Source organism: Epinephelus moara, chromosome 6 (genome assembly GCF_006386435.1).
Source record: "Epinephelus moara isolate mb chromosome 6, YSFRI_EMoa_1.0, whole genome shotgun sequence".
NCBI classification, from domain to species: domain Eukaryota; kingdom Metazoa; phylum Chordata; class Actinopteri; order Perciformes; family Serranidae; genus Epinephelus; species Epinephelus moara.
Genome location: NC_065511.1, coordinates 17002071 through 17023610, shown reverse-complemented (window position 1 = coordinate 17023610; position 21540 = coordinate 17002071). Strand labels below are relative to the sequence as shown.

Below are 21540 nucleotides of genomic sequence, written 5' to 3'. Positions count from 1 at the left end.
CATCACCAAGGTGTTAAATCATGAATTATGTCTGCAAGTAGGTGTGTGCTGTGGGTCGTCAGTGTTGTCTGCCAGTTATAATAAAAATAGCAGAAAGGAGCCTGGTTGACATTAGAAATTAACAGTTGTGTGATGCTCAAGTGTCCACCCACAGTTATTTACCCAAAGTATTCAGGACTTTATAGCCCCTAATTATTTAAAGGCCTTAACAGCGCCAAGCAGCAACCTCCAGGGCTGAAAAAAGAAGCCAACGCCAAGTGCCAAAAACTGCACTTCCTCAAATGGTAACTTGAGGCTGGCTCCAAAAGTGAATCACTACCCATAGACCACTATGTTTAATTACCTGTTAAAAGTAGTGGTGACTTCTGGCTCCAAAAATTCAAGATGAATGCAGCAGTCACAATGCCAAACTTGAGGCTTCAAAGCATGAGTCAACAAACCAGTGGGTGATGTCATGGTGGCTACATCCATTACTTTTATATGGTCTATTGTCAGCACCTGTACGTCTTTCTTTTAGTATGAATAATGGATCAGTTATCTACTGATGTAACAATATAAAGAACTCATAAAGAGACGTTTTAATAGTCCTTGGAATGCAACAATAGTAAATGCTAAGGTATTCTGTAGCATCAGAGTTACAGCCTGAAATAGTCTCCATGATTGTACCCATGACTAAAACATTCCAGGGCAGTAACGTAACAAACAGTTGTGACTCTGGTTTTCATTTGGTACTGCAGAGGAGATGATGGAGGTGGGCAAATCACACAGCTTCCATGAATTCTATACTTAACAGTGAGGTTGCATGTAAAGATTTGTGCCAACAAAAGGGATTTTCATCAGATTGCCCTCAAGCAAGACGGACAACCCCTGCACCCCTCCTGTCGTCTTTTAATACGCCCTTTGGGTCGAATTTATGGATCTACAGAGCAGTTAAAGCTTTCCCTCCCCTGGGAGATGGCACAGGATCCATTTGACTTTCTGTCTGGTGGGAAATAAATTGGAGGATGAAAACAGGATGAAAAGATGTGTTCTCACCTGTTCTGCCTTGACTCATTCACGTTATTGTTCGCCTGACTCATGGCCAAGAAAATCTAGCACGAGGCGACTTAAGTGTTGCAGAATCACTGAAAGATCAGGACTATTATTGCGCAGGTTATACTGAAGACGTCTGCACGTGACCTGGACATTGTCAGAGTGAGATGGTGAGGAGTCTCAGATAAGATGGCTTCAGAGTCTTAATGGTATTGGAGATGCTTGTTATTCTGGAAACTGTGCTTTCTTCTTCCCTTGCATGCGATGTTAGAACACATGCTTCGTATCAGCGCAGCGCAGTAAAAATAAGTCTCCCAGAGGCTGAATGACTGACACACACGCTCACATGCAGATGCGTTCATTCAGGCTGTGTTAAAGTGTCCAATGAGGGAAGGCAAAATTTCCACACCTGCCATTCATAAGAGCCATTCAGCTTGGTCACGTGGTTTAATTCTTAGCAGCTGCATCTTTTTAACCACTTTAATAGCTCAATAATGGAGAGGCTGAAGCCTGAGTCTCTCGAACCTTTTACTCTTAAGTCAACCTGCTGCACAGCGTCCTAAAATATAGATACTTAAGTCTTGTACTCAGACTGAAATAAATACATTCTCAGAAACATAAAAAATCTCATTGTATTATGCTCTACATTTAGCTTTGAAGCTCAACAACTCACAATTGCATGTGATGTAATAGGCAGAAAGTATCACCCTTGAGTCAACTTCAGCCCCCATAGAAATGCACTTGGTTTTGCAGTCATGCCCTCACTGGGTGTCATGTGCTAACCTGCACATGGAGAACATCATCATTTGAGATTTCGTGCACCAATAAAAGAATTTCCTGATTTGGTTTAGTTACAGTTCAGATCAGCTTTGCATTTAAAGTGTTAGAACACATCAGTTTAGGAGTGTATTCAGAGGCTTTGATGAGAACTCTTTGTCCCAGTCCTAGTTGTTGATAGATACAAAGAGGTACTTTCCTCATCCTTGGGGGATTGCCGAAGTTTTTTGTGATAACTAGGGGGTTAGTCTTCTTTACTTCACTCGCTTGTATTGGCAACAGAGTAAGGGATACTCTTAAATCATGCTGTTCCCTTTTGTTGATCTGTGACGTCTTACTGGAGGTCTTGTCCGAGGAGTGCTGCGTGGGGTCAGAGTTGGGGTCCTGTTGCACAATGTGACACAAAGAAAACCAACCTCAACATAGTCACCCCAAGACTCCTTGGTCACATAGCTTGTCAAGCCATTCAAGAGGTTCTGTTTGCAGCAGCATAAAAACTAATGAGGGAATGTCATTGTAATGGAGGAGGAAGGACGTTAGGCTCAAGTTAGGAAGGACAACCAGCGTGAATGAGGAGGTAGGCGAGACAGACAGGTGGATGTGTCTTTGAGGTATTCAGACAAAGCCTCAAGCATCCCTTTATCCTGTATTATTTTTTGATCGCTCCATCACTAGTCGAAGAAGAGCTTCCCTCCTACAGATTCCCTAAGGCACCGCCATAACTGTGAGGAGGAGGAGGCCAGTCTGCCTACTGCACATAACACATACAAACCTTGCACAAACAAACAAAAGCACACACATATGCAAACTCCGATATGCATATATGGTGACTAAAGTGTTGTTTATGGTTTGTTGCACAATTTGTCGCATAAATTAAGTACAGATTGAGTATCTAGTTTAATATAGAAACAGAGCTTTGATGCAGAAAGAAGACAACTCGAATATGACAGTTGCTGACAAATAAATATGCCCAAATTGTATATTGAGGTATATATGAATAATTGAAGAAGTTATAGATGGAAAATATGGCATACTGCACACTTCTCAGATGCACAAACTTCAAAATATGGAACTATTTCTAATGTGTTCACAAGCATTTGTGATGTTAACATAATTTTACAGCACCAGACAACATTAATCAAATGGGTTACTCTAGTGTTAGTCCCTGAATTAAAAGACCTGTCAATCAATGTAAAATTGATAGCAAATTCCAATCATGATTTTTGTTGTTTTCTTATTTTGGTGAGAAAACCTTTTTTGCATAACAGATTATGCCTCTGTACTTGTGATAATATTATCATCAACCTTCCCTTTCCTTTCTCCCTTTCCCCCTTTAGACACTTTGTCTGTATCCAGTAACGACGCCCTACAGCCAGGCTCCAGCCAAACCCTGGGTCCTCACAGCTCACCAGGCCCCAAACGTCCTGGGAACACCTTAAGGAAGTGGCTGACCAGCCCCGTACGGCGGCTGAGCTCCGGCAAAGCTGATGGCCACGTGAAGAAGCTCGCCCACAAGCACAAGAAGAACCGCGACGGCACAAGGAAGAACATGGATGCAATGGCCGGCTCACAGAAGGACTCCGACGACAGCGCCGCAACACCACAGGATGAGACACTGGAGGAAGTAAGGACAGATAAAGCAGTGGATAGCCGTCAAAGACACAGTTTTGATTCTGACCTACAATCATTGTCCTCCTTCTCTCTGTCTAGCGTATGCGTAATGAGGGTCTGAGCAGTGGTACCCTGTCCAAGTCTTCCTCATCAGGCATGCAGAGCTGCGGCGAGGAGGAAGGAGAGGAAGGGGCCGACGCTGTCCCTCTACCTCCCCCTATGGCCATCCAGCAACACAGCCTGCTGCAGCCCGACTCCCAAGACGACAAGGTTGGTCACACAGGGCGATCTAAATACATGTATGTATATATAACTGTACATGGTCACAGACTGTGGTATGCGTAAAACACAATGCACAATACCACCTAAGACTCATAAGGGTTGTGGTTTGCATTTAAGTGTAACCAGACACACAAAATAGATTTATGTGTTTTTGTACTGTATCTAAAATGGGCCACACATGCTTTTGCTCCATCCACAATGTGATGGCACTGAAATACAGATTCTATGTAAATTAACAGTGGGGAGGTTGCACATGTAATTATAAGATAACATAAACAAGTGCAGGCACACACAACATATATTACTCATCACAGAAATATGTCCGTTAAGCATACGGAACCTTTACACTTCGATCTTAAGAAGAAATATACACTGGAAACCACTTATGATGTGATGCGATACGATACGATATGATACAATCAGATGCGATACGATACGACATAATATGATATACTTTATGGTGCCTTTATGGTGGGAAATTTGTCTTGGACTCAGGAGCTACATTATTGCTGCCTTACAGTAATAGTCCAGAAGAAATGAAAAGCATACACCATATGAAAAAATAAAATAAAATACGACACTTATATGGGGCAGAATCATCCCTATACAAATTATCTTTAAATAACTAGCTTATAGTAATGAAGAAGTCTCCTTTCGGTGTTCATTGTGAGTCTTCTCATACGTGACAACATATGGAACAACAATTTAAAATTACAGTAATTCTTATTTTTTACTTTACAGAAATAAAGAAAAAGAGAAAAATCAGTACTAATAAATAAATGCTTATAGTGATCGATTTGATCACTAAAAGCTGTTCACTCTTTATTAAGCTCTTTTTAAATCGCTAATTTCTTGTATATTTTATCCACATCTTACTTCAAGAAGCCAGATTTTTGATTTGGTTCCATATAGAGGTGCATAAATATCATTTTACATCCACGCAAAGCAACAATAACACAGCTAAACTTTTACTTTGACGCTAATAACTTTTCTTTTTTTTCCTCTTATTTTTTTGATGGTTGCATGTTCCTTCCTTCAGCATTACGTTGATTTCTGTTCTGCTTCTCTTCTTTCCCAGTTTCCCTATCTCTCCATGTAAACGTCATCATCTCCACTTCTTTATTGAACTTTTTTTTCTCGCCTTTTTGTTTTTTTTAATTCCGCCAACTAAATGTCATTCCCATGGAGTGTAAGTGTTTTACTGTTGCTGAAGTGAATACTCCATTCACGTGTTGCTGCAGTGGTGAGGTGTTTGTGGGACTAAATGGTGAATTCCCATTAAGTCTGGTTTTAAACAGGGGATCCTTATAAAACTTTGCCTGCCACTATGCCTCAGACTGGGCTCTGTTGCAAAGGCAAACTTTCTCTCCAATGGAGTATTTAGCAACACAGTTTGCTGTATATAAGTTGTTTGACCAATCATGGTGCTCGTGCTTGAGGAGCAGTCCAACCCCAGAGCTTGCCCTTGACCTAAACCTCCCTCATAACCGTTAACCCTGCCTCCCTGAGACCAGCCTGTGATTGGCTCCAACTTGGCCCCCAATTAACCCTTTTATTAGGGAGATCACACCCACCAAGTCCTTATTTGGACATGTGGAATATCGGGGTCCAAACTCAACAATGGTGAGCCTGATCACATACACAGTAGCAGCCATTGAGAATGTATGACTCCTGTACGCATGCAGCTCTGCCATGTTTTACATTTTGTTATGTTTTACGCCGTAACCGATAACTTTCTTTTTGTCTTCCATCTTCTCTCTCTTTTTCAGTCTGCGTCTCGTCTGTCCGCTCGTCCCAACAGTTCAGAGACACCCAGTGCTGCTGAACTGGTTAGTGCCATCGAAGAGCTGGTGAAGAGCAAGATGGTGAGATAAAAATCATAAACAAAGCTCGCAAGTACATGCAAATGTGGCACATTTGTACACAGAACAGTTCTGATTAATTAATATACAAACACACACACACACACACACACACACACACACACACACACTTTTTCTCTGGTGTTGTTGACAGAGAATGGCATCATGGCCTACTAGTCATCTGTCAGGACTGTGACTCACTATGCCAGCTGTCCACTGTTCCAACACATGGGCATTGCACTCTGGCCAATATCCCCAACACACACACCTACTGGCTTCCATACAGTATGGACACACACCAAAGTAAAGATAATACCATTAAATGAAACATGCTGTCCAAAAGATCACATACTGGAAGTACTCTGTCAGCCTCTGGTTTTTCAGCTCAGTGACAGTTCTCTCTTCATTCCTCTGTCCTTCTCTTTCCTCAGTCGCTTGAGGATCGTCCCAGCTCTCTGTCAGTAGAGCAGGGCGACAGCAGCTCTCCCTCCCTCAACCCCTCCGACAACTCCCTCCTCTCCTCCTCTTCACCCATCGACGAGGTGGATGAGCGCAAGTCTGGCTTCCTCAAGAGGAGACAGTGAGTTATGAGCCTGTGCCGTGTTAGAGTTTTGATAAACAAAAGCTACTTGAGTTCAATCCCTTAATCACGTCCGTCTTCATTTGTGTGCTTATATGGAACATTTCTGATGTTCATCCCTAGCTGAGTGCATTACATTTGTATTACATGCTGACAATTTCTGTTTTGTGTCTCTCAGTTACGTGCTTCTGGAGCTGGTGGAGACTGAGAGAGACTATGTCAGAGATCTGGGATCAGTGGTGGAGGTAAAAACAGATGTCAAAGGATCTTAGCTTAAGCTTCCAGAGATTGTTTTTTGGTCGGTGTTTGCTGTATGTTTTACAAATGAGTCGACTTTCCTCCCCTCAGGGCTACATGAGCAGGATGAAAGAGGAAGGTGTTCCAGATGACATGAGAGGAAAAGACAAAATCGTCTTTGGAAACATCCATCAGATCTATGACTGGCACAAAGAGTAATACTGGCAGTCTTCTCTTGTTAACATACCCCACAAAGTCTACTACAAATGTTTTTAAAGTTGTAATACCTGCCCCAGCTTGAAGAAAGCATAAAATAAAAATTAACGCAGTGCAGTGTTTCTGGCAGGTTAAATAATGTGTTTCTCTTTTGATTTGTCTGCAGTTTTTTCCTGGGAGAGCTTGAGAAATGTTTGGAGGATCCTGACAGGCTGGCTCCTTTATTTGTCAAACAGGTGACACACCTATTCTCATTTGTTTTGCATTAGATCACTGAGTACATTTTACTGAATTTAAAAATGAGAGTGAATAAATAATATTTTCCAAGCTTTTGTTTTAAAAGCTTTGTTTGTTTTCTTTTTTTGTTCCAATTGCAGGAGCGGAGGCTTCACATGTACATTGTGTACTGCCAGAACAAACCTAAATCTGAGCACATTGTGTCAGAATACATTGACACTTACTTTGAGGTAAGATTGTTTCTACACCTACGCAAACCTACAGAATGTCCTTTATGTTGTATTGTCCAGGTGATTGGTATTTCAATGTAGAGACACTAATATTTCTATCTTTCATCAGGACCTCAAGCAGCGATTGGGCCACAGATTGCAGATCACTGACCTGCTAATCAAACCTGTTCAGCGTATAATGAAGTACCAGTTACTACTGAAGGTAAATCCACCACAGTGTTCTTACTTTGCAGGCTGCATTCAGTTAAAATAAAAGTACTCTAAAAATTGAACACACAGAATTAGTCAACACACTTTTCCTCTCTACTTTTTCACAGGATCTTCACAAAATTGCTAAGAAGGCTGGAGCAGATACAACAGAGCTGGAGGTAATGTGATGCCCGGGTTGCAGCTCAAACTTTCTTAAAATGATGATATGCATACAATAATGTCTTTATTCACAACTACCAGAGCCACACGTGACAAGACTCAGATTTAAATCTGCAATTCTTTTTTTCTTGACTCTCATGCAATTTTCTTAAAGTTTGTATTACTCGTGTTCTACTTTAGAAAGCTGTCGAGGTGATGTGTGTGGTGCCTAAGCGCTGCAATGACATGATGAATGTTGGCCGCCTTCAAGGCTTTGATGTAAGACTTCTCTTTATTCTTAAGTTTATGTCTGTTTGTGTGTGTGCTTGGACAACTATACTGGATTAAATAAGCTATCAGTGTAAACAGCATATCCACTGCAGATATCAAATTCTAAATTCAGTAAACTGCCACTAGATGTCAGTGTTGTCTCATTTTGCGTGAAAAGTACTGCAGGTGGTATGTGTCGTATAAGTCATTGCTTTTGTCTCTTTTTCTCTCTTGCCTGTTCTGTATTTAAGTGATCAAAATATGGGTAGAAAAGGGAAAAGCATGGTATCCTCCACTTTCCCAGTCTCCTGATTTTCTTTCTCTTCTCTCCCTCTTTCTCCAGGGTAAAATTGTGGCACAGGGCAGATTGCTCCTCCAAGATACCTTCATGGTGTCAGACCAGGATGGAGGACTTCTGTCCAGGATGAAAGAGAGGAGACTCTTCCTGTTTGAGCAGATTGTCATCTTCAGCGAGCCCATCGACAAAAAGAAGGGCTTTTCAACTCCTGGCTACCTCTTCAAGAACAGCATCAAGGTTAGTGCAGCTCAATAAAATCAATTAAATTTACTGTTAGAGCAAATTAGAAGCCTTCAACAATTAATAGAATTACATGGTCTAACATCTCCCCTTGCCATTTTAACTTTTTCAACTCTTCCTTCTTCTCTCCTCCTCCTCCTTTCCTGTTTCATCACATCAGGTGAGCTGGTTGGGTTTAGAAGAAAATGCAGAGGACCCCTGCAAGTTCACACTCACCTCCAGATCATCTAGTGGCAACCTGGAGAGGTACACCCTCCATTCAATGAGCCCTGGAGTCAGTCAAGTCTGGATCCACCAGGTCAGCCAGATACTAGAGAACCAGCGAAATTTCCTCAATGGTAAGAGAATGATGTTTGTACTAGAACTTCTCACTCTCGTATTACTGACTAATCTCTTGTGTTTTCCGAGGGTGTTTGATTTTTCATTATGAGTTTTTACTCAAATGTACTTGTGTGACATGAATAAAATCTTGCCCCTCATCTTCTCCCACAGCTCTGACATCCCCCATAGAGTACCAGAGGAACCACGTGGGTGGTGGCGGGCCGAGCGGTCCACCCAGCAGTAGCAGCAGCAGTACTGGAGGCCTGCCAGGAGGCAGCAGCTCCAACAGTACCTCCAACATGGGAGGGGGAGGTGGCGGCGGCGGCTCTGGAGGATCAGGGAGCAGCTCCTCTTCTCTGTGCGGCCCTCGCTCCCGACCCTCCCGCATCCCCCAGCCATCCTCACGCCTCCCCCAGCCTGTCCACCACCACCATCCCCCGGGCCCTGAGGGGCCCGACAGATCAGCAGGTATGTGGTCACCCTGCCACCCTCAGTCCCTCCCCTCTAACCCCTACTCAGACACCACCACCAATGGAGAGGTGTTAGCCTCAGAGGTCCCTAAGATGAGGATGCTGGATAGTCCTCATGGCAGTAACAGTAATAACAGTAACAGGCCGTCAGACAGCATGGAGGCCAGTGTCAGACCAGGTCTGGGGGGTGTTGAAGAAACACAGAAACATCAAACAGCTGGTATACCACAGATGGCTGTGGCTCCTCTGAATTTGCCTCTAAAAACCCCTCGAGTCGGGACAGTTTCTCCTCTGATTTCACCTCAGTCCCCTGGAGGTGGAGGAAAGGAAGCATTTGTCCCCTCCAGCCCAGCCCACAAAGGCAACTCTTTCTGGGCAATGGTCCCTGCTATGCCCCCCTCTCCCGCCAGCCGGCCTGGTTCCTTCTCCTACCCCAGTGACAGTGGTGGTGGAGGGGACACTTTGGGCAGAGGAAGCCATGGGACACCCTCTCATCACCGCCATTCCACCCACAGTAAGGACATAGACCGCATGAGCACCTGCTCCTCCACCAGCGAGCAGTCCATACAGTCCACCCAGAGTAACGGGGTAAGATGCCAAGTCGAGGCCCAGGCTTTAGTGAGGCCTAGAGATACTCACCAGTCACTAACCCAGCCTTCACTGACTGGCTGTCTGTCAGTCACCCTACTGCTGGCTCTGAGAATGGCTTGTATATGCAACGACTACCACACTGGAGATTAACGGCTATCTGAGTGCACTAACTTCACAGACAGTGTGTGTGAGAGAGACTTTTCTGACTCTCCCAGAATGTACTAACAGTGTGGATCTGACTCATAGAGCAGCTGTTGTATTTGCTTTCTTAGAATCTCTGAGCTTCAGTATGTGTTTGCTTCTCTACTGCAGCTAATACACACTAACAGTTACCAAATGATATGAAAAATCACCATTTCTCTTTGGTCTTTTGCATTCATTCTCCCAGGGGAATATTCACGTGCAAAAATCAGTGATTTGTGGTCAAAGCTTTGTCATGATGAGAAGCTCTTTAACATATCACCTCCTGCCTCCTTTCTTCCTGTCATGGTTTGCCTTGAGACAAAACAAGCTGTTGTGTGCTTCACTTCAACCTGCTCTGTCTTTCTTAAAGCTTAAGAATGTCTTCCATATTTCTTCGTGGAACTTCGCTCTGTCCTTGAACCCACAAAGTTCTGTATAACTTCTGTTTCACACCTTCTAAGATCAATAACTTCTGTCTTTTGAAATAACTTCTCAGTCATGGTGATGTAAACAGTTGCTTTAACCATATCTAGGCAAGACAAAAGGCATTTTGCAAAGATTTTGCATGCATCAAGCAGTCAAACATAATAGCAAAGTCATTTGTGTGTTACTGTCAATCAAATCCTGTATTTGATTGGTGTGAAGCTACTGATACACATCTGTACTCCCCTTTTTCAGGAATGTGTGTGCATGTGTGTATTTTAGTGAGTGGGTGTGTGAGTGGGTGTTTGATTTGCATGCATATGCAGTCTTACATTGTGCTTTGTTAAAGTCTAAAGTTTTCTGATTTTTTTCTCCGACAGAGTGAAAGCAGTAGCAGCAGCAGTGTGTCCACCATGTTGGTGACCCAGGACTATGTGGCAGTGAAGGAGGATGAGATCAGTGTGGTGCAGGGCGAGGTGGTCCAAATGCTAGCCAGCAACCAGCAGAACATGTTCCTGGTGTACCGGGCGTCCAATGAACACTGCCCTGCCGCTGAGGGCTGGATCCCTGGCTATGTATTAGGACACACCTCGACCTCCATCACACCTGAACTCCCAGAAGGAACCATCAAGTAAGGATACAAGACATTTCTCACGTTCTTGAGACAAAAGTAGTCAAGTGCAAATGTAAGAATTCATCATGATTTCTTCCTTCTGGTCTTGTTTGCTTTAGAAAATCATTATCATGGCACACAGCACTTCGTATCCGCCGAAAGTCTGAGAAAAGAGACAAGGAGGGCAGGAAGCTGGAGAACGGCTACCGCAAGTCTCAGGATGGCCTGGCCAACAAAGTCTCTGTCAAGGTAGAGATCATTTTTACAAGCCCAATAAATTTACTCTTTACATATTAGTTTGTGCAAGAAATCTAATTTTGTCATCACATTTTTCATTACAGCTTCTAAATCCCAACTTCATCCATGATGGTATGTACATTGTAGCTTCTGACCAAGGAGTGGATGAGTGTGTGTGAAAATGATAAAGGAAACCTTAAGAAATAACGAACCAATAAACCTTACAAATCTATATGTCTATATATGAAATATGTGCAGTACCACTTTCTCTTATCATCTCTGACCTCTGTTCTTTCTCTCCAGCTCCTCCAGAGTTCCTCATCCCCGTTAGCGATGTAGCATGTGAGGGTGGCGACAGCGTCACTCTGAGGTGTAAAGTGTGTGGTCGACCCCGGGCCACCGTCACTTGGCGGGGACCTGACAACAACACTCTGAGCAACAACGGACACTACAGCATCACTTACAGGTGACAGCATATATCATGACTTGATTTGAACTGATTTAATTCAAGTATCAGGTTCGTGTGATATGAAGCAAAGTATCATCAAATGGAGAAAATCTCTTGCTAGCATGGTGCATCTCATCTGATGGCTGATCTGTCACCCTACAGTGAGACAGGAGAGGCAGCTCTTCGTATCCTGGGAGTGTCTGTAGAAGACAGTGGTGTGTACACCTGTGTTGCCACAAATGTAGCAGGCTCTGTCACCTCCTCCGCCAGCCTCAGAGTCTCAGGTGAGAATCCTTTCATGTTAGAAACCCTTTAAACTATTCATATGCCAGTAAAGTTTGTTCTGCAAAGCTTAATTGTTGGGCACACTGTGGTACAAACACCACCTTAATAGTTAACCATTTAAATTGTACACAATAATTGAACTTTAAGAAAATGTCCCATTTAAATAGTCATGCTTGGTGTGTTACTGTTTAATATTCTTTATCTAATCTGAATACAATATGTGTTCTCAGGTACCCCTGATGATGGCAGTGAAGTCCTCTGGAAAAGCAGCTTTGAGTCCCACTACACAGAGATCACTGAGCTAGGAAGGTAATACACCAATAAAACCACCTTTCGTGTTAACTCCTCATGTGTGACTGTCAAGTGCTGACTGCATTTAAACTGACACATTCTCAGTATTACTAAACAGTCTAACATACACTGAACCAACAAATTTAAGTGCCAGGAAGATGGTTGTCACAATTTGAAACAAGTAGAGCATTTGAAAGTGTACTTGAAATCTAGAGTGAAGTAACAAAAGTAACATATACTCAGCAGGCATTCATTCTACCAACTCTCATGTTTGCTCTCTAGGGGCCGGTTCTCAGTGACTAAGCGGTGTGACCAGAGAGGGAGCAAACGGACCATTGCGGCAAAACATGTCAACAAGAAGCTGCTGCGTCGAGAGCAGGTGCTGCAGGAGGTCAGACTCCTGCAGGCTCTGGATCATCCCAACCTGGTCAGGCTGCTGGACACGTATGAGACAGCCAACAGCTATGTACTTGTTCAAGAGATGTAAGTACAGTTGTGTTTCCCTGGAGCTGTTTTGGCTCCCCGTTGTTGGAAAAATTTGAATTGTTTATCCCTGTGAATTTCAAGTTGCTAAATGTATTATGTGTTTGTGTTTTCAGGGCAGACCAGGGACGTTTCTTGGACTATATTGTGAGCTGGGGCAACCTGACAGAGGAGAAGGTGGCTCTCTACCTCAGAGATATTCTTGAAGCTCTCCACTACCTGCACAGCTGGAGGATAGCACACCTTGATCTCAAAGTAAAGAAATACAGATACATGAGTGTAGAGCTAAATAATTAGTTGCTTAATAGATTAATCACTCAACTGAAAATTAATTGGCAACTATTTTGATAGTCGTTTATCTCATCAGTTCATGTAAGTAGATCTCTCTTCTTTTTTTTTCTTTTTACAAAGAAGCCAGAAATCTCTGTTTCCATCTATTTTCTGATTTACTTAATCTAATGTGGAAGCAAAATGACTATCATTGCTTTTTTGGGACTGTTACTCAACAAGACAACAAGAGAATTTGAAATAGGTCATTGTAAACAAACCTCTTTGATGCATGAATTGTATGATAAGAGTCAGCAAACCATTTTGGGGATTTGGTGGCGTATAGCGGTGAGGGTTGCAGACTGCAACCGGCTGAAACTTCTCCTAATTAAAATTCCTTCAGTGTTCATTGTTCAGGATGTTTTTACTGACGGGTGGCTCATCCGCAACACGCTAATACAGTGGTTCCCAACTGGTGGGTCGCGGGTATATTCTGAATGGACCGCAAGTGACCTGCAAACATGTCATGTTTGTAAAAAAAAAAAAAAAAAAAAGACCCTTACTTTTAAAGTACAGCAGAGACAGCAAAGTATGACGCTGAATGTGTTAAGAGTATGTGAACCTTGAACTAATGACTAAGGAGAAATCTGGACCCTGTGGCTGAATCAGTTGGGAACCACTGTGCTAATGTGTGCTCACCTTTTTTTGTTTGATGTCTTATGACTGGAACATTCAGGAGACTTTTGGCAGGGACTGAATTACCCGCAGAGGTCTCTTCCTCTCCTGAGTTAACAGACCCGGTGATTTAAACTGGTAAAAACACTGAATAAAGCAGTTTCGCGTTACAAATCAGTGTTTTTCCAACGCTGCTCATCGCAATATCACATACTTGTGATATTATGTTCCATTTCTGCCAATATATCCCCCTGAATCCTACACACTGGACCTTTAAAACTATATAAGCTCACTCACTCAGCCCAGTGGATGTGCTAGTGTTAAGGTGGATGTTTCTCTGGGTGTGTTGTCCTAAAGTTAATTTCCTCTGCTTCTGCAGCCAGAGAACATAGTGGTGGAACATGTGTCTTCCCAGCCAGTGATCAAGCTGACAGACTTCGGTGATGCCGTTCAGCTCAACCCACCCTCCTTCTACATCCATTCTCTCCTGGGGAGCCCAGAGTTCTCTGCTCCTGAGCTGGTCCTGGGTCAGCCTGCCTCACTGATGTCTGACCTCTGGAGCTTAGGTCTGTAATCAGCACACGTTGTTTCTAACTTGCTTATAACATCATAAGACATAAGACGTATTAATTGATTTATCTACTGGTGTAATGACTGGATTATTTACAGGGGTAGTGACCTACGTTATACTAAGCGGTGCCTCCCCCTTCCTGGATGAGAGTTTGGAGGAGACGTGTCTCAACATCTGTCGCCTGGACTTCAGCTTCCCGGAGGACTACTTCCAAGGTGTGAGCCCAGCTGCCAGGGACTTTGTCTGCCTGCTGCTCCAGGGCGAGCCAGAGCGACGTCCCTCTGCAGCGTCCTGCCTGCAGGAGCCCTGGCTCCAGCCTCGAGGTGTGATACACAGGGACGTCGGCCATGCCACCATGAATCACACACAGCCACCAGCGCTGCCCCCATCTCAGAATCATCACCTGGACACCTCCAGACTCATTTCCTTCATCGAGAGACGGAAACACCAGAACGATGTTCGGCCCATTGGCACCATTAAGGCCTTCCTCCACAGCCGCCTGCTCAACCACATCTAACAAACAGGTCACCTGGTAGATGTACTGTAGACACTGGTTCCTGCATTGTTGTGGTGTAGAAGAAGTTCCTGCTCGTCACGCAAACTATGGAGGATGAGTAACAAGTTAACTTTGTTCAGTTGAGCTGCGTGACTGAGAGGACCACCAGCAACATTTCCACAATGATCACCTTTTCCCTCACTAAGCCACAAAAGTCCTGCTGCTGCTGACTGACCGACCTCTGCTGATAAACCCTTTGACTCTCCCCACATAACCTCCCGAACCTTGGCATATTGTCATTATGCCTGCACAACATATGAACTGTTGGAATCTGTTTGAGATTTCAAACCTTGACTTAGCAGGGAGAGAAAACCAAGCTTCCTCAGCAAGCTTGAGCAAGTCTTGGTTTCGGACAGTGTTAAAAAAAACAGAGGAAATAGAATACTGTATAATAAGAATAATTCAGGCTGCTTTCGGTTGAACACAAGAATATGTTTTTTTGTAACGAGAGATTACTTTTTGTAAATGAAACCATGTACAGTGAGGAAACAGAGAACTGTCTTTATTCATACCTTTTGGAAAACAAAGGTGAGTTAGCGAGTAGAAAGAAAAACAAAAGAAGTGAGACGTGTGAACAAAGCGGTGCCCGTCAGCAGGGTCTGCTTATTCTAGAACAAGATGAAGACCAAAACCATGTTTTCCAGAAACACATTATAGTTACATTCAGTGCAATAGTTTGCTTATCTTTATGCCCCTGTTGAGTTTGAAAGGTGAAATCATTTCAGTTTGTGACACTAAGAGAAACTAAATTCACTTGAACAAAGCATTAAAGCTATTTGGCAAAGCTTCTCAGATTTTTACCTGCATCCGCCTTATTTGTAAATAACGTAATCCTGCCTTTCATTCTCATTTTGAACAATTTGTCTCAAATGAAAAAAACATATTTAATTTGTCGAGTATCAGTGAATCCATGCAGCTGGTGAGGTGAGACACTCCTTGCAGCTGGATCTTCACTATGAGAAAACCGCTACTAGAAATGCACTCGTATTTTGCATCAATTCCCATGTGCAATGTTGCAGCTTTAACATTTATGCAACTATTTATGAAGACTTTGTGTTGTAGCCGTATTCTTAAAAAGGCATGTACGTACCTGGTACTGCGATAGATGTCTGTATTGTGTTAACTCTTACGTATTAAGTTCAGTATTAATATCTGCAAAACCCCCCAGACAAGAGGTGGGTTTTCAGAAATGATGTATAAAAATGTGTATCTATAAAATATAGGCACTTATGCTTTCATTTTGTCATTGTTATGTTTTAATTTTCTGTAACAATACCAAAGTTGATTATGCTTTTTTTCCTGCTAAAATGTTTTTTCTTTTTGTTTTATTTTATTTTTTTTTAATGATTTCTCATGTTAAGTTATAACAGGCCACACTGAACCGGGACATGTGAGTGTTTACCTAGGTTCAGTCTGGTTTTATTTATTCTTATTGTAATAAGAAATTGTTTGGTGGTTTATTGCTGAAAAAAAATACACTAATATTTCACTTGTCTTTTTTCAAGCTGTGCACAAAGTGGTTTGCTGTGTGACTTTGTTTGGCTTTTGTAGGTAGATACTGGTGTATGTCGCTAGATTTTTTTAGCATCTCAGTTTGATGTCATAAGACAGACTTGATTGACATTTTTTACTGAGCAATAAGTCTGGAAAAAATGTCTCATAGTGGCCCCATTCACCACAAATGAATTAAATTATTGGAGAATGCAGTAAACCTTTGAGGAGACACTCAAATCTTGTACCACCAATAGTTCACATGTATCGTTCAGCATAAGCAGGTGTCTGCTGTGACAGAGGTCTCTTCCAGTTTCCAGTTTCATTTGAGTTCATGTCTTTAGGTTATGAAGTTGTTGAAAACTTCTTTTTTTTTTAAGTGCCAGTTGAGGGAGTCAACCTAGAGAGGAAGGTGGAACTAAAAACTTGCATTATTTCTTATTTTATTTGAAGGTTGTAAGAGTTACTGTCTGATTTAGTGTTAAAGAAGTCACTAACATGTTGAGTTCAGTGACTCTTGTTGGTCTGTACAGTCTAAGTCTCTCATATTGTGTCATTTTAATTTATTGGTGTGGATCTAGGTTTCCCAAAATCATGCTGTTAATCAGTTTATCAGATCCTCTTAAAGCCTATTCATGGAAGAATTATGATCTAAGTAATAAAAATGCCTTTGGGAAACCCAGCCTATACATGATGTAAAGATGTACAGAGAGGGTCGGGCAGTTTGCCCTCACACCCAGGATGTAAACCTCATAACTATGTCCTATTTTAAATACACATAAAACAAGACTGCAGCAATGTCATTTTGAATGTCTTATTATGACTTATTTTTACTTTTGCATGTATATTTCTTTGTACAGAAGATTGTGTTTACATGTTACTGAGTGTTGTAAATATTTTATTTTGTCCTCCGTTATTTTGCCATTAAACGTACAAGGAACAACCGGTGTCTCTGAAACTACAGTATACTCACATACACCCACACATGAAAATGTAGTTTGTCTTGAAACTAGTAATATTCATTCATTATTTCCCATAAGCTTTGAGGGTTGGAAGGCGACGCGATGCTGTATTACCGTCATTAGTAGAAGGCAGGGGAAAAACCCAGAGCAGGTCATAAATCAAAATGAATGAAAACAGCAACAATAAACAATTTCCACACTGGGACATAACAGCTTATTGTACACTGATTTTTTATTATATCAAAGTAGGATTCATGAGAAAAACAACACATCAGCTTCACGTGTGCTCGTCTCTCATACAGGTAACTGTGATAAATCTAATAGACCAATCAGGGGAAATCCTTTACTTCCAACAATGAAAACCAAGATTATCTGATAAAGACAAGACGGAAACGTGCACAGTGATACTAAGCGACTGTATTTACTCTGATGAAGATCTGTGTCTGTGATAACCCATAAAAAGGTATCAGAGAGGAGCTGTCACCGATCTTATCTGTCCTCTGCAGATGCTGCTACTGTGCATGAATCAGTAGACCGTACAATTCCCCCACCTCCTTAACTTTCTTCAAATGCCAGCTACTGGTGTTTTTATAAATCAAAAGTTACCAGAAAGCTTTTTATATGCTTTGATATAATTATCTTCATCTTCAAATGAGTGTAGTTTGACGAAACCACTGAAAAGTCATTTATTGTGCAATTGTAGTCTTGGGAATTCAACAGATGCAGCTATTTACTAAACTGAAGCTTTTCACACAGTTTATCTGCCAGTTTTCTAGCTCACCTGCAGTACCTGTGTCTCTGCAGAGCGTTTATACAGACCACACTGTTTGTACACAGAAGTATGAAAGGACACCTTATCAGATGTTACATCTATGTTGTTTTTCTCTGCAACAGCAGCAAATACTTTACATGAAACCACAGAGAACATGTTTGTCACAGTCTTGGGCTCTAAATCTCACACATGAGCTGTTAAATGCAAAGGTGTCACATCCTGGCAAAGTGTGTCTTGTGTTATGATTTGCAAATATCATGTGGCCTTCTACCAAATGCTGCATATTTCCATTACTTATTATATATGACTACTTTGAATGTTTCTTCCAACAGCCAGACAGTGTTTCCTCACTTGGTGACAGCTCACCCACTATAACTTCTGGGCATCCTTCTGTGTCTATCACCCACTAAGTTCAGCAATCACTCACACAGCGAAATCCCTGTCTGACACTTCTTTTCTTAAACAAGTGAAACCCTGAGTTAATTTGAATTACCAAGATACCAAGTCATCTCAGCCTATTAGCAAGATGGGTATTCTCAGTATTCTCTAAAGAAAATTCTTAGAAAGTAAAGAGGGGAAATTGTGTGATTTTCACCTACATGCAGATGATACAAACAGTCAGGGACTGTAAGAATATTGTCAAATGTAAGGTACACTGCACCCACTATGAAACCAGGCTCTGACAGACCACTAGATGGCACTAGAGAGCTAAATTTGATAAGATAAGATACACCTTTATTGATCCCACAATTGAGAAATAAAGGTGTATCTTATCTTATCTTATGAAATGTATATACTAATGAGCAGACACACATGAAACAACTGGTCCATCAAGTCACTTGCTTAGATAAAGTGGCGCTAGTGAGGTCAGCAGTACATATACTGTGGTCTGTGGTGCCTGTAAGGAGTTTAATCCTCCTGTGGTGCTCCGGAGTGTCACTGACTACAAAACCTGTAGGCCATTGGGCCTGAGAAATTTCCATTATCATGCAACTACAGGTTGGTCAACTAATGTCCATTCCCTTCAGAGATCATGATCAGAAACACACACACACACACACACACACACTGCAATCCTCTAAAACAAAATCTTGAATCTTTCAGATTCAAACTCAAAAGTCAATAGTTATTTTAGTTTGTGTGATTTTAGTGAGTTCCAGCAACACTCTGGAAAAGATACGACTACCTTACATGGCTGTCATGGGGTGTTGGGGGTGCAGTAACACCTGGGCTGGGGCAGCCAGTTTGTGAACAGTGGGCTAAAACTGCAATATAATAAATAATTACATCATTACTGGTTAAGGTTAACATTACTGTACCTTAGGTGATTGAAAAAAAAAAAAGGTTTTGTCTACTTTATTTAATCACCAGTTTCTACCACCCAGCACAAATACTCAATGCTTGCATGCACATGCTGGATTTTCCAGCAGTCCACTGAGGAACTTTTACCCTCAGTGAGGTGTGTGAGGACTTTCTGCTGAGCCTCATTCAACTCAAAATGTTGAAAAACTCAGAGAGACTGGGGCTGGTTATACTGGGGCAGAGGTGCTGAGCGGACTGGACCTATTATATTTTGGACACAGCAAGTAGGGAAGTTAAATGGGGAGCAGATTAGAGGACTTTGTGGTGCACAAGTCTCACAGAATGACGATCAGACAGGTGAGTACAGCAAAGTCACTGCGATAGCTGTATGCATAGAAACCTATGGTTGTCTATAACTCTCTCTAGAGGAGGATGTCAACTTTGCTTGACAACATAGCATTGTGTGCGTGCATGTATCTGCACTACAAGCCGTGTAAAACTGGTGCCGTCACCTTTACTCTAATACATGTGTCCGTGAGCAGCAGAGTTTTTCTTGTTTATACATCTCTGTGTTGCATGCCTTGCATCTGTAACAACCATGTGGAAAAACCGATTGAAATTGCAAACTTTGAATGGGCATATCTCATGCCCCGTATGTCGTAGAGACATGAAACTTTGTACAGACAAGCCTCTCCTCATGAGGAACAAATATAGATTTTCCGCCATTTTGAATTTTTAAAAAAAAAAACACTTAAAATCGATCTGTTGGCAAATGATCTGAGGGGACCCCTCCATTATTGACCCGATCAAACAAAATGGGGGCGCTAGAGAGCTAATTTCATATCTAGGCCTAACCGCCATATCGATTTTTACTAAACTTGGTAGATATGTAGAACAGGACGCCTCAAAGTGACTGGAGAAATTTAACTCTAATTGGCAACTGGGTGGGAGAGAGGGGGATGACATGCAGCAAGGGGCCACAGGCTGGACTCGAAACCCGGGCCGCTGCAGCAACAGCCTTGTATATGGGGCGCCTGCTCTACCACTAAGCCACCGACGCCCCGGATGTTTTTGGGGTTTTTTTTCTAATTTTTGCTATGATTAAGTCATGGTATGGTATGCTGTACATAATCACGGAAACTGTCAGTGTGTCATTCTGTCAGTCAGTCATTCTGTCTGTCCCACGTTTTTCTACTCACTGACGTGGTCAATCTATGTGGAACTGCACATAGGCATTGAGGATTGGCATAGGTAGAAGGTGACAAAGCTACCAATGGGTATGGACTAGTTTTTGTTTAATTCGCTGAGTTTTGTCTCTTTTCTGGTTGATTCTGGCTACACTGATGACATCTGTGAATAACTGATCATCAGCTGTATGCACAGGCTGCAAGCAGCAAAAACAGTTGTTGGTTTGGACGTGAGGGTTCTGTGTTGTGAGGTGCAGACGTTCAAATGCATCCCATGTCACCAACTGGAGCCCACTGTTCCAAAAACTTCAAATCACAATCTGGTTCAGTTTATTATTTCTATTCATGACAAGAACATCCTCATGAGTAAGGCTACAGTGCACAGGAGTGTGTTTCACCAGGCTGCAGTAGCCTGAGAAAAATTAAATGTGAATGTGAATAACACAGTTCAAATAGGGGCCAAAATATTATCCTTAAAGGGAGACATGCAAAACCACAACAACTTATCAGTGTACAGGAAAAAACAGTATCAGATATATGTGGTATTTTCACAATATAATTTTATTGAAAATAGAATACAAAAATATGATACATAAATATTGAGCATAAAATCAGCACTACAAAAATTGTTTTGGCACATTCAGTCTGCATGTATGAACACGGTCACTGTGACAAAAACATCAACAAGAGGAATTGCTCACAGTATAATGCTTCTCTTTATAAAATGGAGTATAATAGAAACAAAGACATTATAAAAAATACATCAGTAAAGATACAATGATACCACTGATAATACCAGTACAGGAAATAACATGATGTGATACAGCAAATGAAAATGTTGAAATATGGTCTGTCTGCAGTTGCATTCAGGGGCCACTTGGTTTAAAACCTGAGTGCTACTGTCATTTATGAGAAGCTGTACTTTTCAGCTGACACTGATGTCAGTTAACTGGTGAGAGTTAGTTCTCCTTTATATTTTGGAGGCATTTTGCTATAATGCTTACCAGTGGTAGAGCTGCAGTACCAAAATGCAGGAAATGCAGGGAGAGATGACATACCACAAATGTCCCAGCTTGAATCAAACCCCGGATGTTGCATAACCACACGACTCCCCCTCTAAAGGTGCTGAATGTCTGCGTATCACCCCCAATGATGTCATGGTGATGTCAATGCAGTATCTCAGTTTGGGCCT

General features: G+C 42.0%; 1 protein-coding gene across 3 annotated transcripts in view; it reads left to right on the top strand.

Annotated features, from left to right (window-relative positions):
- The window catches only part of triob (trio Rho guanine nucleotide exchange factor b), a 123620-nt gene extending 106558 nt beyond the window's left edge, over window positions 1–17062 (top strand). For 2 of the 3 annotated variants that reach the window (XM_050046123.1, XM_050046124.1), the window contains 24 exons: window positions 3147–3433; window positions 3520–3690; window positions 5472–5567; window positions 5996–6144; window positions 6323–6389; window positions 6493–6596; window positions 6764–6833; window positions 6975–7064; window positions 7174–7266; window positions 7382–7432; window positions 7614–7691; window positions 8026–8217; window positions 8381–8558; window positions 8713–9599; window positions 10589–10839; window positions 10941–11070; window positions 11163–11190; window positions 11362–11524; window positions 11669–11790; window positions 12022–12100; window positions 12365–12565; window positions 12682–12820; window positions 13887–14073; window positions 14177–17062. In XM_050046123.1, the coding sequence (XP_049902080.1) occupies window positions 3147–3433; window positions 3520–3690; window positions 5472–5567; window positions 5996–6144; window positions 6323–6389; window positions 6493–6596; window positions 6764–6833; window positions 6975–7064; window positions 7174–7266; window positions 7382–7432; window positions 7614–7691; window positions 8026–8217; window positions 8381–8558; window positions 8713–9599; window positions 10589–10839; window positions 10941–11070; window positions 11163–11190; window positions 11362–11524; window positions 11669–11790; window positions 12022–12100; window positions 12365–12565; window positions 12682–12820; window positions 13887–14073; window positions 14177–14595 (4232 nt within the window). In that variant the 3' untranslated portion in view covers window positions 14596–17062. Of the gene's footprint in view, window positions 1–3146; window positions 3434–3519; window positions 3691–5471; window positions 5568–5995; window positions 6145–6322; window positions 6390–6492; window positions 6597–6763; window positions 6834–6974; window positions 7065–7173; window positions 7267–7381; window positions 7433–7613; window positions 7692–8025; window positions 8218–8380; window positions 8559–8712; window positions 9600–10588; window positions 10840–10940; window positions 11071–11162; window positions 11191–11361; window positions 11525–11668; window positions 11791–12021; window positions 12101–12364; window positions 12566–12681; window positions 12821–13886; window positions 14074–14176 lie in introns of those variants that run through there. The other variant, XM_050046125.1, reaches the window with a different exon arrangement.
- Window positions 17063–21540: the final 4478 nt, after the last annotated feature.